Genomic DNA, 23,609 nt, shown 5'->3' with positions numbered 1-23,609 from the left:
AACATTACACTTTGTGCCATAATAAGAGTTTAAAGAGTACGGCTTCAGGTTTGTTCCTCACTGAAGAGGCAGCCACATCAGGAGAGAGATCTCAAAGATGGAGACTTGTGGATTTGTTGTTTAAAATCTTATAGACCATTTGTCTTTAATATAGAATGGGATGGTAATGCGTCATCAACAATAGCTGGATCCCTAGCTTAACCTTCCTACTTTTCTATATATTTTTAGATAATTTTATATATATATATATATATATACACATACAGTCGGTCTTTGATTAAGCCGTTTATGGAATTTTTAAATTTTTTCTTTTTTTCTTTTATATTTTTTTGTTGTTATGATTGCTTCCATTGTTTATATTTATCATCTCTGTTTCCAAATTGGCCTGTTTCTTTCTCCTTATCCTCCTCCTTATCTCCTTATCCTCTCTCAAAAAACAGATTCGTATATTATATAATGTTCCTTGTCTGGTCTCCCCAAACATGGCCATCATGGGCATGTCTAGTCATGTAATGTCTTAGCTGTGGTGTAAACATCCAGTTATGATGTGGTTCCGCTTCCGGAGGATGAAAGAGAGGCTTGAAGTGCAGGGAGAAGGGGCGTTTCTATCTCTCTCACCCTTACGCTGTAACATGCCGACCGCGGCCATCTTTGTGGTTGGAAACATTTGATATCCATGACAGATTGTAGCTTCTGACATCCCTGCTTTAATCAAACGAAATGTGAGTACCCTGGCTGTTTTTTATGAAATAAATTCACCCTGGTTTTAAATACTACACCATGAGCAGTTGCCTGTTTGTATTTCATACATGTAACTATACATTTCCATTTGGTGAGACTACAAGATCCAGCCATCCATGATCCAACTGAAGTGGTTCTGTGGCGCTGTGGATATATCACGCTTGTTTGACCACCTGTAATTCAATGGTCCATTTTCTTTGGTAAGAGGCCTGGTATGTTGATGTTCGGTGGAGGATAATTTCATGCTCACCTTATTGTGTCTACACCGTGGGTGGTTCTAGCTGTTTCCCTGAACAAGGGAAGTTTTAACACTATGGACTCTTTCTTTATAATTGTATGTTTTTAGAGCTGCATACATTCATCCTTAATACAACCACTTTAAGAAAAAAAACCTATAGTGTGCAGCAGGCCCCCCTAATACTTACCTGAGGTCCATCTAGATCAAGCAATGTTGCACAAGAGACTCTGCTGTCCAGAACTGATCTCCTCTTTAGCTGAGACAGCGGTGCCATTGGCTCCCGCTGCTGGTTTTCAAAGTCAGTGAGCTGGCAGCTCCGTGTCTGAATGGACACAGGGAACAGTGGCTTGGCTCGGGTGCTCCCATAGCAAACTGCTTGCTGTGGGGGCACTCAACAGGATGGAGGGACCAGGAGCCCCGAAGAGGGACCTGAGAAAAGGAGGATCGGGGCTGCTCTGTGCATAAAAATTACACGGAGCAGGCAAGTATAACATGTTTGTTATTTTTAATGAAAAAAAAAGAGAATTTAGTATCACTTTTTAAAGTGTTACTAAACCCAGGGTCCTGCATTCAATATATCTGGTCTCCCACAGTACACAGAACATGCAAATATTTTAGTAAATATAAACCACTAAATACCTTTTCTCATCAGCAGTATATAGCAGTCTTGTGACTTCTATCAGTGTCTGGTTAAAACTTGTAGAAGGAATTTTCATTCTTCTCTGACTGTCCTATGAGGATGCAGGAGCTCTGAACCTCTGTCTGGACAGTACTGATTGGCCCTGTGCTGATAAAATGCGCTCTCCCAAGAAAAAAAAAAACTCTCTAGCAATACACACCAAACTAAGCATGTGCAGCTTGTCCCCTACTCTCTGTTCTATCCGGAGATGAATTGGGGACACTGGAAAAAAGTGAGGATCAGAGAAGACAGGCTTTTTTACACAATGCAAAGGGTTAAACCCTTAGGTCCCACAGTGAGTATAGCAAGCATGCTTTACCGCAAATACAGACTGATTTTACTGTTGTGGGTTTAGCAACACTTTAAGCAGGTCCATCACTTCTCCAGCTCCTGCTCAGATGATCTAGACCTCTCATTAGGTCACGAGGCCCACACCAAGTTGTCATTGTACCAATTAGCCCTAAAGGACAAATTTATCATTTTCTAAAAGAAAACAACCCCCCCCCACCCCAATACACTGAGCTGAGCTATCCCTCCTGGCGATCTTTACCTACTTCCACTGACAATGGTGGTCTCCTGTGTTGTCTGTCATCCGGCCAGTAAAATTCTACCAACCCCCCTCCCTAGCCCCCTTAGTACACTAGGCTAAGCTATTCCTCCTGCAGGTCTTTAACTCCTGTGACAATGGTGACCTCTCGTAAAAAAATTCTAATGCCAAACTGTGTGCACTGCTGGAATAACATCCCGCAGATTTGAACAGAATGTTGCTCTGGCAGTGTGGTTACCGCCTATTCATATCTATGGGGTGTTAATGCACAGGCTGTACACAACATGGTGGCATTGGAAGAGATTAGTTGCAACCTGCATGCAATTAGCTCAGCTTAATATATTAGGGGGTTAGGGAGAGGAGCAGAGTTCAACTTGTGCTTTACCTCTTGAAAAGCTTAAACTGACAGCCTAATTTACACAGTGCTGTCTCTCTGCTTGAAATATCAACAGTCATATATAGAATTGCAAGACAGATTTGATTGGTTGCTGGGTACCTTTTAGCACTGTTGCTTTGATATGTCATATGAGATACAGCAAGGAGCCTGCAGAGGCTGTTTTGGAGAATATCTCTCCTGCAATATAGATGGATAAACAATATGGGTCACCAGATAAACAAAAGCAAAGGGGGGCAGACTGGATGAAAAAGGCGTTCTCTGATTTGACGAGGTGGAGTGGCGGGGTAGCGACTTCATGATTTCTACCTTGACCAAGGAGAGAACGCTTGAAATTCATTGAGAAAAAATGCAAGGCATTCTATGAATGGCACTTTCTGTCTTCACTATGCAGTAGACTAGGGCAACGGCTTGGCAGGAAGCTGGAGGGCGATTACTTCTACAGCGATTGTCACCTTTCACAGGGATCCCACAGGTATGACATATGAAAACTTACATTGGTCCAAGCTGGACCAATGCAGCTATGCAAAAAAAGCTATTCCAGGAATTGGGCAGCACAGTGGTGTAGTGGGTAGCACTCTCGCCTAGCAGTAAGAAGGGTGGCTGGTTCTTATCCCAACTACGACACTACCTGCCTGGAGTTTGCATGTTCTCCCTGTGCCTGCATGGGTTTCCTCCGGGTACTCCGGTTTCCTCCCACACTCCAAAGACATGCTGGTAGGTTAATTGGCTTCTGTCCAAAATTGGCCCTAGTATATGAATGTTAGGGACCTTGGATTGTGGGCTCCTTGAGGGTAGGGACCGATGTGAGTGTGCGATATATATGTGGAGCGCTGCGTAAAATTGACAGCGCTATATGGGTACCTTAAATAAAAATATAGGGATAATTGTAGACATGCACCCACACTCGCTCAGGTTGAACTCGATGGACTGTTGTCTTTATTCAACCTTACTAACTATGTAACTATGTAATTCAGTATTAGGGATATTTACTGGAGGGTATAATTAGAGCTAAGCTACATGAACAATGGTAATCGCTTGCTACTGAGTGATTTAAATGTGTTGGCAGTCACCTCATTTAACTAGAGCTATATAGATATCATGTACTTGGTGGAGACTGTGTAGGTGAGGGGGCTCCTCCTGCATTGTCTGCCCAGCACTACTGAAGTTCAAGATAGAGTGCATAAGGGCATGGAGTTCCATGGGTGCCAAGACTTGCAGGCCAGGCAGGATCTGTGCTGTAGTCAGATGAGTGGAACTAGAAGCCGCAGATCTCTGGACAGGACCCGGACACATAAACACCTTGGTAACAGAACAAGAGACCTTGGGAAAGTCCAATGAACAAGCCAAGGTCAGCAGCAGCTGGGCAGCAAAGTAGCAAAATCAGCAGGCGAGGCAAGGTCCAGGGAGCAATTTGGAAATGGTAACAGCCGGGCAACGTGGTACAAAACCAGAAGGCAGAAGCAAGTCCAGTAAGCAAGCAGGTGATAAGCTAAATCAGGACATAAAGGTGAAGTCTTGAGGGTAAGATGGGTCATAAAACGGTAAACAGTAAAAGCAGATCAGGTCTCAGGAAGAGCAGAAATGAGCTGAAGGGCAATCAACAACTTTTGTTAGCAGTGACCAGTTTATTTAGGTCACTGAGCATACGCCCTGCCCATCACTGTACATCTGGCATTTCCCTTGTGCTTGGAAGTATAAGCAGTGTAATGTACAAGCACATATGCCCCTACTGATCTTTTTGTGTATCTAGCTATCTGGTTTTCTTTACAACAGGAGCTCAATCATGAATCTAAAAATGCTAGCAACTGCTAGGAACCTTTTGGACTGGGGTCCAAACACAGCCAACTAACTCTTAACTGGTTTGCTGATAGCGACTCTGGTGGACCATGTCCACACAATGTTTGTGCACGGCTGCTTATAAGCTCCATAGGGACAATTATCACATGGTGGTAACAACAAAGGATCAGAATTGAGAGAGAGTTGAAAAGTTGCCATTCCGTAACAGGAACTGCCTCAACAAGGACCGTCATGGCAGGAGTGCCAATTATTTCTATAATGAAAGTTGCAGATTTCGAAAAATTGAATGCAAAATTTGAAATCACATGTTAAGGTTAAGTATGGCCAAAGATATTTTAGCTATACTTCTATGGATCACAGAAGTGCACTACTGCACTCCTGTGACCTGTTTTCAGCCTACAGTGGGCCAAAGCTGACAGTTCCTGGCTCTCTGCTTACAGAATGCTGAGGACTGAGCGAGTTCTCAGTGCAGAGCCGGTGGGGGACAGATGCAGCATCGGACTGATGCAGCACCCATCCAAGATGAGTATAATTTTTCTAAATCCTGAACTTTTCTTTTATGTGAATGGGTTTAGATCTGATTTAGGGACCGCTACTGAATTTAGGCGCCCAGTTGTCCCAAATTATATTACCACAATTGTCAACTCAATACATGACTGTCTTGATGCCTTCCATTGCCACATCTTAAACTCCATTCCAATTGCCAATGTTATCCCTCACACCATAATCTTCTGCCAACCACATTCTATAGATGCCTTTACAAAGAACCTAGCTAGCTTTCTGGGTCATGCATTATTCATATGAAATTATTTTATGTTAACACCCAGCTGGTCTTTTGTACAGACTAAGCATTCTTTCCTCAAAACATACCCTTACCCGTGAACAATGCTATCACTGCACATGCCAGCTCTTCACACAATGGTGGAGCGTACTGCTGGCCATATTTGGCTTTTGCATTCTTTACTTATATTATGTAATAATGTGTGATGTATACATACATAATCCAAATGATGGGTTGAGGTAATATGAGCCTATTTTAGGGGTAATCCTGTCCTTAACTTGGAAGAAATGGCTCAGCAATGGTCAGGTTTGTGCGAATGTGCCATCTTGGGGGTTTCCTATCCCAAGTTCACCTGGATGGCTAGGACTAAAGAAGAGTAGGACCACAGACCTTACAGGGGAGCAATGCGACCCTTATCCTCTTACATCTTGCTGCTTTCTTTTTTTTTTTTACTTTTTCACAACAACCCAACAGATCTGTCCCTTTCTTAGATAGATTGGTGGTCCGAAACAGCCAGCCCAGACTAGGTGGAAAAAAAAGCTAAAAGTGGCCTTTACATGCATGCTATGTTTTGGCATATTCTGTAAGTAAATCAGTTCAAGAGAGGAGCTTTTGCGCATAAAAACACCAAAGATGTATATAGCACTTGAATTCTGCAGTTTATCACGTGACCGTGGTATACAGATCAGCCACAAAGGTATATAGTGGCAGTATTTGAAGGTAAAAAGATGATTTATAAGCTGTGGGCACTGTGAGGGGGCAGATGAGCTATTTTCATATTACTGGGTTTAGTAACACTTTAAGGTAAAGACTGATGTGCTCTGCAGGAGAGCAGCAGGATATCTACAGCAGTCCTTTTTTTTCCCCTGCAGAGGCACAACTTCTGTGCTCCAGTAGACAGCGCTCACGCTCTGCGGGCACAGCACATCTCACAAATGCTGAAATAACAGTTTTGGGTGGATTGAACCTTTAAAATCACACACAAAAAAAAAAGCACTAATTGATTTCCTATTGCAAGTCATATTAACATCAAGTTAAAATGAGTTTGCTAATAGTAACAGCAACTCATGAACTTTCCATGCTCTGGGCTGTTGGACCCTGCCGGGTATAAGAAGCAAGTCATCCGCTGTATTAATGAGTCATTTTTATTGAGTGGAACCAAGAAGTCGTCAGCCCTCCTAGTTCAGTTTGGGGTCTGGACCTTTGCCTCTGTCTTCTACTCATCGCTGATAGAGGCGGCTCTTGTTCTGAGAGCGGCTTAACTTCTCGTCTGCCAAATAACCCTTTTCTATCCAAATGTGGAGTGTGTGGTTTTATCTCCATTCTGCTTCGGAGTCTTTGGCAGACAATGGCTCTTTGTTACCATTGTCCTATTCTCTATAACTCCCTGCTTCACCTCCAATTCTCTATTTATTGAACTGAATGCTCTTGTAATCTGTACCTGTAGGTAAGCCTAAGGACCCAGTTAGCTGTGTGCGTAGAGGTGCGTTTTTTTGTGTTAGGCAGGTTAATCATGCGTTTTCTTTGTGTGTTGACATACGTTATTATACACGTTATCCGTGTCAGAAAATTTCATATTTCTTATATGTGGCTGCTGTACCATGTACTTGTACGAAGAAGTCTCCTGTTCTTTGTATCGCTTCCTTTGTTTGAAATCCTTGTTCCTGCCAGTCCCCTTGCTTTACTATTAAAAACTGACCACACTAAGAAGGTGAACACAGCGTGGTCAGTTCTCTAGCTGTGCTCCTAGCCTCTCCAATGATTAACCACTTCCCATCCGGGCCAATTCTGGCATTTCGCTCCTACATGTAAAAGTCATCATTTTTTTTGGTAGAAAATTACTCAGGACCCCCAAACATAAGTGTTTTTTTAGCAGAGACCCTATGGAATAAAATGGCGGTCGTTGCAACTTTTCATGTCACATAGTATTTGCACAGCAATTTTTTAAATGCGTTGTTTTTTTGGAAAAAAAAAAGTTTCATAAATAAAAAAAAAAACAAAAAACACAACACTAAAGTTATTCCAATTTGTTTGTATATTGTGAAAGATAATGTTAGGTTGAGTAAATAGATACATAACATGTCACACTTTAAAATTGCGCACACTCGTGGAAATGGCGCCAAACTTCGGTACTCAAAAATCTCCATAGGCAACGCTTAAATTTTTTTTCCAGGTTACCTGTTTAGAGTTACAGAAGAGGTCTTGGAATAGAATTATTGCTCTCACTCTAATGTTTTCAGCGATACCTCACATGTGTGAATTGAATGCCATACATATAAGGGCGTAAGGTACGTATGCGTTAACTTCTGCGTGCGAGCTCGCGGAGACGCTTTTAAAGTTTTTTTTGTTTGTTTTTTTTTAATTATTTTAATTTTTTTAAATTTTACACTTTCCTTCCGGACCAGCTCACGCTGATATACGTTGGCACTTTGAAGAGGCATATCGTTGTTATGGCAGCAGCTAGCTACCATAACCCCGGTATCTTCTTCTTCAGTGAGTGGTCCGGTTTCAGATAATAGTGGTCTCTGCGGCGGATTCGCCACAAGATCACTTTTATCGGCGGCAGGAGAGGGGGCTCCCCAATCTCGCCACTCTCCGGTGCCCTCCGCCGCTTACCGGAGCCGTCAGTAGCGGCAGTGGTGATCCGGTCTGCTCCCTTGCTTGGTATGGAGACGTGCGAGAGGATGCATGCATGCATGGCGGAAGCGACATTTTTTTTTTTTTTAATGACATTTCATTTTTTTTTTTTTTTATGCATTTTAGCGTAAATATGAGATCTGAGGTCTTTTTGACCCCCAGATCTCATATTTAAGAGGTCCTGTCATGCTTTTGTTTCTATTACAAGGGATGTTTACATTCCTTGTAATAGGAATAAAAGTGACACAATTTTTTTTTTTTTAAAAAGAACAGTGTAAAAATAAAAGGTAAAATAAATAAGAAAAAAAAAAAAAATGATTTAAATGCACCCTGTCCCGCCGAGCTCGCGTGAAGAAGCGAATGCACACATGAGCAGCGACTGCATATGAAAACGGTGTTCAAACCACACACAGGTATCGCCGCGATCAAAGTATTGCAGCGACCGCCTTTTTTTTTTTTTTTTTTAATCCCTTTTATTCCTATTATAAGGAATGTAAACATCCCTTGTAACAGGAATAGTGTGTGAAAGGTCCTCTTTATAGAGAGATGTGGGGTCTTACAGACCCCACATCTCTCCTCCAGGCTGGAAAGTCCTAAAAAAAAACAAAAGCAAGGACGATCTCGGCTTTCCACCCGAGTATATGGCAGCATTTACTACTGCCAGGCCGGTCGTGACGTCATAATGTCACGCTAGGGCCTCCGAGAGTCATAGAGATGACCGGGGACCATATATTCCCCGGAAATCTCTATGGTCAACTTCTGACGCCGGTGCACTCCTTCTCCGGCTCGTTGATCGCACAGGCGAGCCGGTAGAAGCACCGGAGGGCGGCGGGGGGACGTCCCCTCCTGCTACCTGTAAGAACAATCAGACGGCTGAACTGGCACTATGATTGTTCTCATGGTGTAGGAAATTGCCGGCTGAAGAGAATGATACTCGGTTGATCTCCGTAGGTGCAGGCATCATCCCGGTATAACCACTGAAACGGGGGGGGGGGGGGGAATGCCCATATACTGTACGCCCTCCCGTCGGGAAGCGATTAAGAATCGTACACACTATAAGAAAATTGGGCGAACGTTTTCGTCTGAGGAACTTTCGTACGATTTTCGTACAGCGTGTGTACAACTTTTGACAGCCGATTCCGACTTTGCGTTATGAAGATTCCCGAAGGGACAAACTCCAAAATCCAACAGAACGAACAATTTTTGTTTTAATGTGTACCATAATCGTCCGATTTTCATACAAGAAAAATCTGAAAATAAAGACTGCGCATTATCAGAAATCATAAACAACAACAACAAAAGCCTTTGATGTACGAGAATTTTCGTATGAATTTTCGCTCATCGATTCCGATTAGCTGTGAAACGACGAGGAAAGTCAGACTATCGTTTGCCCGATTTTTCTTATAGTGTGTACCCCACATTAGACTTGTCCTGACACCCCCTTCCTGCACAGCATTTCACCGGGAAGCTGTGTGCTGCTCATAGACATAGTGCCAGGGCACACCCTAATCACCCCGTGTGGTGCAGATGTTTAGACCCCTGATATTTCACTAAAGCCCCCCAACTAAGCGCCTAAAAAAAATTCTGAACCCCCCCAAAGAACTAATATTGTAAAAAAATACAAAATAAAATAATAAAAATAAAAACTACGGACACTTCACTACCCTACTGACACATCAGTATACGGTATATACACACGCACGCATATGTGTTTGAGCTTTGGGGTGCACACCCTAATGCAATAGGCTGTGCACACCTATGGTGCTGCTGTTTCTCCTCCCCCCAGCTTTTATCCAGCTGAGAACAGAGGGAATAAAAAAAAGGAAAAACTGTATTTATAATGTGTGTCGTTTCTATTTTAAAGGAAATGGGTTGTTTTACAAAGTGAGGGTTCACATTAAATAAAGTTTTAAAGCAAGCCAGTTTATTTCAATGATGTAAATGAATAAATATATATTTTACTTAAGGCTCTGTTTCCACTACTGCGAGTTGTTGTGCGACTTGACACATGTGAAGTCGCAGGACAAGTCAAAACCCATGTATTTCAATGGTCCCCATTCTAATTGGTGCGACTCAAGTTGCAGCGACTCCAAAAAAGGTTTTTGCACTACTTTGTTCCGACATCGGTGCGACTTGTTCTCACGTGGTTTTCACCGGTCACATGACATTGCATCACAAATCGCATAGCAAAGTCGCAGTGTAAATCGCGCGGCTTTGGGGGACGCAATAGTGGAAACATAGCCTAAAACATACATGACTACCTAGCACTTAGTAGTGCAAGAAACCAATCATGTCTAGCAGCAGTGCAGAGGGGAGCGGAATGGGTGTTGACTCATCACTGTGCTGATGCTGTTTGAGTGTCCAATCAGGATGCCAGGGGCGTGTTCTTGACCAAGTTTTGTTGCAACTGCAGTGGAAGTGGGTATCTGCCTATGCTGTTTGGCAGGGGTGCCAGGATCATATGACTGGCTGCAAAAAATGACAATTCCTATGGCAGGGTAAATCACTCTGATATTACTGAGGGAGTGGGTTCAGGACTAAGAGGTATACTCAAAAAAGAAATGTTTTATTATACTTACAGTATATTTACATAGCAATGTGCTCCTATTTGTAGGCCTGATATTAATGATGTTCCAAACAACAGCATTGTTACTTACTACTCATAGGTAGTTATAATAGTTCGTGGCACCAGGCGGAGGGTGAATTGCAGTCCTAGAAATAAGGAGTTTGGGTGTAAAGCTTTATCTGCAGTGTGGTGCAGTGAAAGTAGGCAGAGATGAGCCAGTAAAACCAAGTAACATCAATCTTCATTGGAATGACGCTTACAAATACGTCTTACTGTCAGTTTTGAAGCGACAGCACAGCCAATGGCAAACCATGTGAGAAAGATAATTAGAAACTTTGCATATGATCCCAATATCATAGTAAATGAATGTTGGAAGATGTATCAGGGGAATTGTGCAACATAGGTGACCTTTTCATTTAACCTTTGCTGTTTTATGAGGCCCAATAGTAAAAAATTAATGCAAAACTTTACATAGTACTTTAAACAGTCTGTTAGTCATTATGCATTCTTCGCATCATCAGTTCAATACTGTACATGATTTCTTGCCAATAATTCTGCAGTGTGCGTATGGGGGAAAAAATGACTGTCTAATGCTGCCATCTTGTGGTTGATTGTAGATATTGCATATACAGAACTGAACAGATAGCTATCGGTATAATAAGCTACAGTGATCTGCTTAAAGTAAACCTGACATAAAATAAATATGGAGGCTACAAGTGCTGACTTTTCTTTTTTTTTTTTTTTTTTTTTTTAAATGCCAGTTGTCCAGATGTTATGCCGACTCGCTGGCTTCAGTACTTTGGAGCATGTGTTTAGGAAAATCAGCAGAGTCAGAACATAGTGTTGGCGTTGCAGCCAAGTGAATAGCATTTTAAGAATGTGTGGTCAGTGATGGCCTTCATGTTTCTTTCATGACAGGTTTCCTTTAAAAAGTAGCCACTGTTACCAATGCTGGAGGTTATTATTGATGTTGCATTGGCATCAGTAGCTGCAGTAATAACCCCCAGAACTGGTGCCAATGGCTGTAGTAATAACTCCAGCATTGCTGTCAGTGGCTGTAATAATAATAATAACCCCTGCATTGGTGTCAGTGGCGGTAATAATAACAGCTCCAGCATTGCTGCCAGTGGCTGTAATAATAATAACCCCAGCATTGGTGTCAGTGGCTGTAATAATAATAATAACCCCAGCATTGCTGTCAGTGGCGGTAATAATAATAATAATAACCCCAGCATTGCTGTCAGTGGATGGAATATTAAAGCAGCATTAAATCCAAAAGCAAATATTTATTATACTGCAGCTCACCAATGAGCGATGTGATGGCTGCATTCATTTTTTATTTAGGCTTTCTTGAAGTGCAGTGAAAACTTCAAACATCTATCCAAGTGAAGGAAAAAGCTCTGTAATTTATTTCCAACTCTTATGCCGCGTACACACGATCGGAAATGCCGCCAGCAAAACCCCCGATGAGAGATTTTTGTTGGAAAATGCGACCGTGTGTATGCTCCATTGGACTTTTGCTGGCGGAATTCCAGCCAGCAAAAGATTGAGAGCAGGTTCTCTATTTTTCGGTCGGAAAAAGTTCCTATCCAAAAATGCGATCGTCTGTATGCAATTCGGACGCGCAAAAAATCACGCATGATCGGAAACAATTTGACGCATGCTCGGAAGCATTGAACTTCATTTTCTCGGCTCGTCGTAGTGTTGTACGTCACCATGTTCTTGGCGGTTGAATGTTCAGAGAACTTTTGTGTGGCCGTGTGTATGCAAGACAAGCTTCAGCGGAATCCCGTCGGAAAAACCATCCAAGATTTTTCTGACGGAAATTCCGATCGTGTGTACGTGGCATTAGCACATAATTGGATGTGTAAAGTGGCCGCACATTCATTGTTCTCACATCACACTTTTGTAAGTCAGGCATTCCATGTGCAAAGGAATAATATGTATGTGCAAAGTGCATTTGTGAGGTCAGGCCACTGATGTTGGATGAGAAGGCCAGGCTCACAGTCTCCACTCAAATTCATCCTAAAGGTGTTCTATCGGGTTGAGGTCAGGACTCTGTGCAGGCTAGTCAAATTCCTCTACCCCAAACTCGCTCATCCATGTCTTTATGGACCTGTGTATGTGTGTGTGTGTGTGTGTGTGTATATGTGTATATGTATATGTATATATATATATATATATATATATATATATAATATATGTGTGTGTGTATATGTATGTGTGTGTGTGTATATCTATATATATATATATATATATATATATATATGTGTGTGTATGTGAAGTTATGTGTAATAAAATAGAATGACACCAAGACACACATGAAGAAAGGGAGGTGCAAAAAGGCTTGGAAAGCCAAGACACCAGATGAAATCTATCAGTAATTAGAAAGCAATCCTGCCCCTTGTCAGTGAAAATATTAATATCAGCTGCCTCATATTCATAAATCGTATTTATTTTTTCTTTAAAGTGGTATTAAATCCAAAAGCAAACATTTATTATACTATAATCGATAGTATAATAGCTCGATAGATAGCTTATCGATTCTTACATGTAATGGCTGCTTTAGTTTTCTTTTTTTTAGGCTTTCTTTTGTTTTCTATCTTTACTTGGTGATCCAGCCAAGATTTTCAACAGAACAAGTTCTCCTCCAGATGTATCAGTGTACAGAGATGAGACAAACTATTTACCACTGACAGGCAGGGCCGGGTCTGGGTCAGCAGGGCAGTGTACAGGAAGGGTCAGCAGGGCAGTGTACAGGAGGGGTCAGCAGGGCAGTGTACAGGAGGGGTCAGCAGGGCAGTGCACAGGTGGGTCAGCAGGGCAGTGCACAGGTGGGTCAGCGGGGCAGTGCACAGGTGGGTCAGCAGGGCAGTGTACAGGAGGAGTCAGCAGGGCAGTGTACAGGAGGAGTCAGCAGGGCAGTGTACAGGAGGGGTCAGCAGGGCAGTGTACAGGAGGGGTCAGCAGGGCAGTGTACAGGAGGGGTCAGCAGGGCAGTGTACAGGAGGGGTCAGCAGGGCAGTGTACAGGAGGGGTCAGCAGGGCAGTGTACAGGAGGGGTCAGCAGGGCAGTGTACAGGTGGGTCAGCAGGGCAGTGTACAGGTGGGTCAGCAGGGCAGTGTACAGGAGGGTCAGCAGGGCAGTGTACAGGTGGGGTCAGCAGGGCAGTGTACAGGAGGGGTCAGCAGGGCAGTGTACAGGAGGGGTCAGCAGGGCAGTGTACAGGTGGGTCAGCAGGGCAGTGTACAGGAGGGTCCGCAGGGCAGTGTACAGGAGGAGTCAGCAGGGCAGTGTACAGGAGGGGTCAGCAGGGCAGTGTACAGGAGGGGTCAGCAGGGCAGTGTACAGGAGGGGTCAGCAGGGCAGTGTACAGGAGGGGTCAGCAGGGCAGTGTACAGGAGGGGTCAGCAGGGCAGTGTACAGGAGGGGTCAGCAGGGCAGTGTACAGGTGGGTCAGCAGGGCAGTGTACAGGAGGGTCAGCAGGGCAGTGTACAGGAGGGTCAGCAGGTCAGTGTACAGGTGGGGTCAGCAGGGCAGTGTACAGGAGGGGTCAGCAGGGCAGTGTACAGGAGGGGTCAGCAGGGCAGTGTACAGGAGGGGTCAGCAGGGCAGTGTACAGGTGGGTCAGCAGGGCAGTGTACAGGTGGGTCAGCAGGGCAGTGTACAGGAGGGTCCGCAGGGCAGTGTACAGGTGGGTCAGCAGGGCAGTGCACAGGTGGGGTCAGCAGGGCAGTGTACAGGAGGGGTCAGCAGGGCAGTGTACAGGAGGGTCAGCAGGGCAGTGTACAGGAGGGGTCAGCGGGGCAGTGTACAGGAGGGGTCAGCGGGGCAGTGTACAGGAGGGGTCAGCGGGGCAGTGTACAGGAGGGTCAGCAGGGCAGTGTACAGGAGGGTCAGCAGGGCAGTGCACAGGAGGGGTCAGCAGGGCAGTGCACAGGAGGAGTCAGCAGGGCAGTGCACAGGAGGAGTCAGCAGGGCAGTGTACAGGAGGGGTCAGCAGGGCAGTCTACAGGAGGGGTCAGCAGGGCAGTGTACAGGAGGGGTCAGCAGGGCAGTGTACAGGAGGGGTCAGCAGGGCAGTGTACAGGAGGGGTCAGCAGGGCAGTGCACAGGTGGGTCAGCAGGGCAGTGCACAGGTGGGGTCAGCAGGGCAGTGCACAGGTGGGGTCAGCAGGGCAGTGCACAGGTGGGGTCAGCAGGGCAGTGCACAGGAGGGGTCAGCGGGGCAGTGCACAGGAGGGGTCAGCGGGGCAGTGTACAGGAGGGGTCAGCGGGGCAGTGTACAGGAGGGGTCAGCGGGGCAGTGTACAGGAGGGGTCAGCGGGGCAGTGCACAGGTGGGGTCAGCGGGGCAGTGCACAGGAGGGGTCAGCGGGGCAGTGTACAGGAGGGGTCAGCGGGGCAGTGTACAGGAGGGGTCAGCGGGGCAGTGTACAGGAGGGGTCAGCGGGGCAGTGTACAGGAGGGGTCAGCGGGGCAGTGTACAGGAGGGGTCAGCGGGGCAGTGTACAGGAGGGGTCAGCGGGGCAGTGTACAGGAGGGGTCAGCGGGGCAGTGTACAGGAGGGGTCAGCGGGGCAGTGCACAGGAGGGGTCAGCAGGGCAGTGCACAGGAGGGGTCAGCAGGGCAGTGCACAGGAGGGGTCAGCAGGGCAGTGTACAGGAGGGGTCAGCAGGGCAGTGTACAGGTGGGTCAGCAGGGCAGTGTACAGGAGGGGTCAGCAGGGCAGTGTACAGGAGGGTCAGCAGGGCAGTGTACAGGAGGGGTCAGCAGGGGAATGCATAGGAGGTCAACAGAGCAGTGGGGGGAGCATAACTGAAATCTGAGGGGGCACAGCCCACCCTAGCACCCCCATATATCTGGCCATGCTGACAGAGGTGCCCACAATGATTATCTCATCTATTCATGTGAAACCTTTATCCCAAAAAATAAAAAACGATTGCTGTAACTGATTATGAGCCAGAGTTTGGCTTCAATTTGTTAACGCATCTAAATCTGCTATTATCTAACCCCCCCCCCCCCCCCCGACTGACAATTCTGCTGCTGTCCAAATGTGCCCCCCTGTGCTCCTTCATCCAGAGTGGGGGCCCCTCTAATACAGGAGGTGTGTTACTGGCCAGATCATCAGATGAAAACAGAGGGGGAAACCACTTAAAAAAAAGAAAACTAATGCAGCCATCACATCTACTGATTGGTAAGCTGCATTATATCACATTTTTGGTTTAATTCCGCTTTAAAGAGGTTGTAAACCTCGGAAAAAAAAAAAAAAAACCTGCAAGACAAGGGCATAATGAGCTAGTATGCATGGCATTATGAAATACCTTAGAACGATGCCCTGGATTGGCGTCGGTCCTCCGAGTACAGCGTGGACATCTTCCACCAGAATTACTTCTGAGTTCGCAGATCCGGCGCTGTGATTGGCCGGAGCCTCGATGAAGTCACTCCCGCGAATGCACGTGGGAGCCGCCGGTCACGGCACTACTCCTGAAGAAACGGCACCAGCGGCCTGTTTCTTCAGTGCTCATGCGCCAATGACGTCGGCACCAGCCCATATACTGACTATCTCCTAAACGGTGCAAGTTTAGGAGATATTCATGGTACGTACAGGTGAGTCTTGTTATCGGCTTGTCTATAAGTAAAAGTGGTAGTACAGGGTTTACAATCACTTTAAGTGTTCCGACTGTTAGAAACTATAGGAAAGTTTTATCTGATGTGTAGTTTTGGGTTACTGACCAGTGCACAATATTTTTGAACTGCCTTAAATAAACCGGTTTGTGTATCCTGACTGACTGCAATGTAATCTCTGACTTTCAGATCCTTGGAACCCCCAATGATGAGACCTGGCCGGGTGTCAGTTCTTTACCACATTTCAAGACAGGTACGTTGCACCATTTTATCTTCACCCCCATGTGCTGCTTTGCGCTCATTACACAAATGTTAAAGCTGAACTCCGACCTTCCCTTTAGTCTTGCACAGTTGTACCGGCTCCTCTCCTGGGCTGAAAATGCTTCCTCAGATTTCACTGCACACTGTGAGCTTCTCACTATGTACATTAGGAGCTAAAGCAAGTCATTTAGAGCCCACCTCATTTTCTAGCTGGAGGATGTCCAGTGTCATCGAGCCGATTCCTCTTCAGCCTGACTGTCCCTAGCTGATCCCTCTCATTCATTCATGTATCATGGAGGATCAGCATCAGTGGTGGTGCGTCTATAACGGCGCACGGGCGCCACCCCCTCTCTCCCTCTACCCCCTCGATCACCAATAGATAGATTCATGCATTGCATGAATCTATCCATGACCGCCACTGCCACCCCCTATTCAGGTGCCCGTCCCCTTTCCTTTGCTTGAATTCCAGTGGCGGCAGGGTGACGGGGGGGGGGGGGAGGTGTTTTTGAAGCACCTGATTAGAGCCATAGGCTGTAATAGGAATCAAAAAAGGTAAACAGCGAGCGCCAGTTACCCATCACCTTATTGGCTGAAGCGACAGGCGCTGTGAGAGGACGGGAGAAGAAGACATCGCTCACCGACCACCGCTGTCACCCGCTGCCCCACCAAGACAGGGGCAGTGTCGGGCAGACGGGGGGGGGGGGGCACAGTGGCAGCGTTTGATGGGCACAGTGGGAGCATTTGATGGTACAGTGGCTGCATTTGATGGCTCAGTAGGACATTTCATGGCACAGTGGGAGTGTTTGATGGTACAGTGGCTGGCAGTTGCCATTCTGAAGCTTCCCTCCAACCACTTTGCATATTATTTTATATATACTGTGATTCTGTACTTGCAAATATGCTGCAGAAATCTCCTTCCACTGAGTCTGGCTGCATCCATTTTAACTGTGGGCAGCTGCCTGTTCACTTCCTGGATTTACACAGACACACAGAGGCACACCTCCAGCTCTGCAGCTCTCATTGGCCCACGTATGACTCATCCCCTCCCCCTTCCTGCCAAACTCTCACAAGAGTGAGAGAGAGAGAGCTGTGCATGATGTCATAACCCTAGGCTAATGACCAGATAAACATGAAATGGGCTGTATAAGGTATTTACTGCCAGAATTTTTTTTTTTTTTACTATCCAAAGTTAAAACAACTGGGGCAGAAGATTTAATAGATGGAAAGATGAAAAAAGGACTGAAGGTCCGCTTTAAAGTGATAACCTTGTAAAATAACCCATCCAGTTTAAAATCTAAATGCATGGCAAAACATTTGTGTATAGATGTATAAAAAAACATAAATACCTGTTTTCCCTTTTTTAGAAGCAGGGCTTTTTTTAGCGGGAACGCGGGGCTAAGCAGTTCCGGCACCTTCAGCACTGAATGTATGTAATAGAATGGGGTATGGAGTGTGCTGGAGGGTCAATTGATGTTGGCTGATGGGGGATCCATGTCACCGGTGGGGATCTGATTTTGTGTGAGGGTCTATTGTTGCTGATGGGGAATCTATTGTTGCTGGGGGGTCTTATGTTGCTGGAAGGGATCTACTGTTGAGGGAGAGGTCTATTTTTACTGGCTGCTGGAGGATCTATTGATGCTGGCTGCTGGGAGATCTGTTGTTGCTGCTGGGGGGGTCTAATGTTGCCTGTTCATTGGAAGTCTGATCATTGGAGGAGAGCGGCCTGAGTTTCCAGCACAGCTGGAGAACTAACCACGTTGTGCTTTGCTGCTTAGTGTGGTCAGTTTTTATTAGGAAAGCAGAGGGTCTGGCAGGAACACCAGGGATTTCACACAAAGGAAGCAATACAAAGAGAACAGGAGTCTTTATCATACAAGTACATGGTACAGCAGCCACATATCAGGAATATGAAATGCTGGGGTAACAAACACTTTAACCACTTCAGCCCTGAAAGGATTTCCCCCCTTAATGACCAGGCCATTTTTTGCGATACGGCACTGCGTCGCTTTAACTGACAATTGCGCGGTCGTATGTCTCTGTACCCAAACAAAATTGATGTCCTTTTTTCCCCACAAATAGAGCTTTCTTTTGGTGGTATTTGATCACCTCTGCAGTTTTTATTTTTTGCGCTATGAACAAAAAAAGACCGACAATTTTTTTTTTTAAACTATTTTTTTTTTTTCCTGCTATAAAATACACCCAAAAAAAAAAAAAAAAAAAAATGTAAAAATCACATTTCTTCATCAGTTTAGGCCAATATGTATTCTACAGATTTTTGGCAAAAAAACCCCCAATAAGTGTATATTGATTGGTTTGTGCAAAAGTTATAGCGTCTACAAACTATGGGATATATTTATGGCATTTTTATTATTTATTTATTTTTTTTTTTACTAGTAATGGCGGTGATCTGCGATTCTTAGCAGGACTGCGACATTGCGGTGGACAGATCGGACACCTAACAGACATTTTTGACACTTTTTTTGGAAACCAGTGACATTATTACAGTGATCGGCGCTAAAGATATGCACTGACATTGTACTAATGACACTGGCAGGGAAGGGGTTAACTTCAGGGGTGATCAAGGGGTTGAATGTGTTTCCTCAGTGTGTTTACTAACTGTATGGGGGATGGGCTGCATAGCAGAAAGACAGGACCTCTGTGTCATCCCGTCAGAACGCAGATCTGCCTTGTTTACTATGGCAGATCCCCGTTCTTTCGCTGCAGGGAGCGATCTCGGACGGACCAATGATTGGTGTGCGCCCGCAGATCGTCGTGTACGAGCTGATGTATGGCTTTGGCGATTTGCGCAGCCGAGCCAACTGCGGCGGCTGGTCAGCAAGCGGTTAAACGTGAAAGAAAAAATGTAAAGTTTGAGTTATTGGACCAGAATAGTATGCAGAGAGGGAAGTCTAAATTTTCTGTGACAAATGTCGTTTGAAAAAAAAAAAAAAAAAGTCTCTTTTAAGAGCTATGGGCGGAAGTGAGGTATTGACGTCGCTTCCGCCCTGCAATGGTATGGAGACTGGTGGGGGCCATCTTCCCCTCACTCATCTCCATACCCAGCAAGGAAGAGGATCCAATCGTCTCCTCCGCTACCAACGGTAAGCAGTGGAGGGCACCGGAGCGAAGCGGGAGGCACCTCTCCCGCCGCCGATAAAAGTGATCTTGGAACGAATCCGCTGCAGAGGCCAATTTCATCTGAAAGCGGACCGCCCTCTGAAGAAAAGGATATCGGGGTTATGGCAGCTAGGTGCTGCCATAAAGATATTCCTCTTCAAAGTACTGACATATAACGACGGCGGGCGATCTGTAAGTGGTTAACGGTGATTGTAAAGTCGGAAGGTTTTTTATTTAATCTTAATGCATTCTGTGCAATAAGATAAATAAAAAACTTCTGTGTGCAGCATCCCCCCTAATACTTACCTGGGCCCATCTCTGTCCAGCGATGTCCACAAGTCCCTCGGCTGTCCGAAACGCTCCCTCCTGATTGGCTGAGACACAGCAGCGACGCCATTGGCTCCTGCTGCTGTCAATCAAAGTCAGTCGATCAGGAGAGAGAGGGGGCGGGGGGCAAACCGCAGCTCCGTGTCTGAATGGACACAGGGAGATGCAGCTCGGCTCAGGTGCCCCCATAGCAAGCTGCTTGCTGTGTGGGGGCACTCAACAGGAGGGAGGGGCCAAGGGGTGCTGGTGAGGGAGAAGAAGGCAGAGGAGGATCGGGGCTGCTCTGTGCAAAACCAACTGCACAGGGCAGGTAAGTGTAACATGTTTGTTATTTTTATAGAAAAAAACGAGACTTTACAATCACTTTAAAGTGGAACTAAACTCCTGGGAATACTCAGCTCTGCCTTCCAGCAATGCGGCTGTTGCATCCCTCGTTGGCCGCTGTCATCTACTTCCAGGTGCCCAGTTTTTGGCCTCTTGATTGGTCAGTGGGGGAAGAAGAGGGGTGACATCAACCCGCACCTGAGCACAGGAGTCAGCCATGCGGGCACAAAAGGGAGAACACAGGAAGCGCCACCTGAGTGTAGAATTAGAAGTAGCTTTAATGGCAGGGTAACAAAACTCACTTACAAGAAGAGGCTCATCTGTATAGGTATGTGGATTAAAAAAAACACATGTTTTTTGAGGAATGTTGTCTGTTTTTATATATGTTCCTTATATATGTATATATACCCTTATGCATATGTTTCTGTACATGTATGACATGATATGGTACATAGGGAGCAAAAATGTCCTTGGGTTTAGTGACGCTTGAAATGAGAAATTTCTCAGTGGCAGCACTATATTTTGAACACTAGGTGGCAGCAGTGCCACATTGTTGCATAAAAGTTGAAGCTGACTTTGCTCAAAAATACAAAGTCTGTGTAATGCTTTTCCTATTAGTCCCTAAACAATAAAATTCTTAATTAGCATAAAAAGTAGATGTCAAACATTATAAGGAAAGAAAATTCCTTTGGACCTGGTGTGATGACATCAGTGGCCTTCTTGTGGGACTTCAAAAGTTTAAGGATCCCAAATCTCAGAAGAAGATATTCCAGAAGTGTACAGGAGCGCACTCCTGCGGGATCTGGGATTCTCAGCTATCTGAAGATCCCACAAAAAAACTGATGTTGCCTAGGAAAGCCCAGCAGAAGTCTGGATCTATACTAGATGCCTGGTCAACATGCAGATTCTTTGTCTTCAATGTGTTGAGTAGAGTGACTTTTCTGTGCCACCAATTTGCTGCATGCTTCTTGGTGTCTGACTCAAAACCAGACACAGCCAGGCAACTAGTATTTTTTTTAGAAGAGGGTCAGCAGGGACAACCCCCATATTTCTCTTCTAATTGGTGTACTCCAACCACCTGACCTCCGGAAGATTTACCCCCCTTCATGACCAGGCCATTTTTTGCTATATGGCACTGCGTTACTTTAACTGGGAATTGCACGGTCATGCAACGCTGTACCCAAATTTAAAAAAAAGCAATTTTCCCCCCACAAATAGAGCTTTCTTTTGGTGGTATTTGATCAACTCTGCTTATTTACCCAATTCGCTGCACTGCTAGACTGGTCCCTGCAGCATCTTCTTCCCCATACTCTGGCAGTCCAAGGTCCTGACATCATCATAACCAATCCAGGGTCCATAGCCCGTGCATTGGACGTGATGGCGCCACCGCCGGAGCATAGGGTAGCACCATCTGCTGGGGGAGTGGAGGTTCAGATAAGTAAAAGTGCTTTCACTCACCTCTAGACTAAATGAGCAATTAATCCTTGCATTGCAGGCACAGCCCCATTGCAAGGGGTAATTTCCAAGTTTCCTAGAGTTGGGATTTAAGATTATATGGGCTTTTATTATGTTTTATGCATGTTCAAGCTTCCGTTGTGTAGATTAGGGATGGGCGAACAGTTCGGCCCGAGCATAAGTTCGGGCCGAACTTTGGTTGTTCAAGTGTTCTGCGAACACCAAACAATATGTGGCGTTCAGGGCAAATTCGAAAGCCTCCGGAACACCATTAAAGTCTATGGGACATTAACATGAAAAATCAAAAGTGTTCATTTTAAAGGCTTATATGCAAGTTATTGTCATAAAAAGTGTTTGGGGACCTTGGTCCTGCCCCAGGGGACATGGATCAATAAATAAAATTTTTTTTTTAAAAACGGCCGTTTTTTCGGGAGCAGTGATTTTAATAATGCTTAAAGTGAAACAATAAAAGTGAAATATTCCTTTAAATTTCGTACCTGGGGGGTGTCTATAGTATGCCTGTAAAGTGGCGCATTTTTCCCGTGTTTAGAACAGTCCCTGCACAAAATGACATTTCTAAAGGAGAAAAAGTCATTTAAAAGTAATAGCGGCTATAATGAATTGTCGGTCTTGGCAATACAGATAAGTCATTGAAAAAAAATGGCATGGGATACCCCAAGTCCATTACCGAGCCCTTTGGGTCTGGTATGAATATTAAGGGGAACCCCGAACCAAAATGTAAAATAAAAATTGCGTGGGGGTCCCCCCAAATTCTATACCAGGCCCTTCAGGTCTGGTATGGATATTAAGGGGAACCCTGCACCAAATTTTTATAAAAAAAAATTGCTTAGGGGTCCCCCTCAAAACATATACCAGATCTTTCAGGTCTGGTATGGATTTTAAGGGGAACCCCACGCCAAAATTTTTTAAAAAATGGCGTGGGAGTCCCCCCAAAAATCCATACCAGGCCCTTATCTGAGCACGCAACCTGGCAGGCCGCAGGAAAAGAGGGGGGACGAGAGAGCGTCTCCCCTGAACCGTACCAGGCCACATGCCCTCAACATGGGGAGGGTGCTTTTGGGTATCCCCCAAAGCACCTTGTCCCCATGTTGATGGGGACAAGGGCCTCATCACCACAACCCTTGCCCGGTGGTTGTGGGGGTCTGCAGGCGGGGGGCTTATCGGAATATGGAAGCCCCCTTTAACAAGGGGACCCCCAGATCCCAGCCCCCTCCCCTGTTTGAAATGGTAACGGGTACCATAACGTAAACGGGTGGCTCCGCCCCCTCTGATGCCACGGGGAAGCCATTGGGAAGTCCCCGTGCGTCAGAGGGGGGCGGGGTCACCCAGGTACGTCACCGTGTGGCCCTGCCCTCAGTTATAAAAGAACTGTCACCTGCGAGGACGCATCATACGGTGGGTGCCTCCCATGGAGGCGGATCGGTGGCGGCCTGCGGATTTTTTTTTTTTTGGTCCGTCGGCGGAGCGAGAAAAGAAGATGAATGGACTTCGTGGGACATTTTTATTTTCTTATTTTTTAATAAAAGACTTGTCCCAAAGTGTGTCTTGTGGTTTTTTTTTTAAATTTTGACACTTTTTTGTGAAATGGTATGGGTACAGTTTACCCGTTACCATTTCAAACAGGGGGGTGGGCGAGATCTGGGGGTTCTGTTGTTAAAGTGGGCTTCCAGATTCCAATAAGCCCCCCCGCCCGCAGACCCCTACAACCACCGGGCAAAGGTTGTGGGGATGAGGCCCTTGTCCCCATCAACACTCCAAAGACATGCTGGTAGGTTAATTGGCTTCTGTCTAAATTGTCCCTAGTATGTATGAATGTGAGTTAGATTGTAAGCTCCTTGAGGGTAGGGACTGATGTGAATGTACAATGTACATGTAAAGCACTGCGTAAATTGACAGCGCTATATAAGTACCTGAAATAAATAAAATTAATAAATCACAAATACCAAGCCATTGGCATTGATTTAAAGAACCTCTGCAACTTAAAGGAAAACCTGAAAACACGACCTGTTGGTGGTATTGGGAGCCACTGCTCTATAGTATTCCACTCCTCTCCTTCCCTCAGCTGCTATATAAAAGGTTATGTGAGGGGAGG

The 23,609-nt window shown here is 45.5% G+C and overlaps 1 protein-coding gene across 4 annotated transcripts in view; it reads left to right on the top strand.

Annotated features, from left to right (window-relative positions):
- The window catches only part of CDK14 (cyclin dependent kinase 14), a 678,339-nt gene that overhangs the window by 402,458 nt on the left and 252,272 nt on the right, over window positions 1-23,609 (top strand). For all 4 annotated transcript variants that reach the window (XM_073629653.1, XM_073629651.1, XM_073629654.1 and 1 more), the window contains one exon: window positions 16,202-16,265. In XM_073629653.1, the coding sequence (XP_073485754.1) occupies window positions 16,202-16,265 (64 nt within the window). The remainder of the gene's footprint in view (window positions 1-16,201; window positions 16,266-23,609) is intronic.

Source organism: Aquarana catesbeiana, linkage group LG05 (genome assembly GCF_042186555.1).
Source record: "Aquarana catesbeiana isolate 2022-GZ linkage group LG05, ASM4218655v1, whole genome shotgun sequence".
Lineage (NCBI taxonomy): Eukaryota > Metazoa > Chordata > Amphibia > Anura > Ranidae > Aquarana > Aquarana catesbeiana.
Note: the sequence above shows the minus strand (reverse complement) of the source record. Positions and strands in the feature narration are given on the sequence as shown.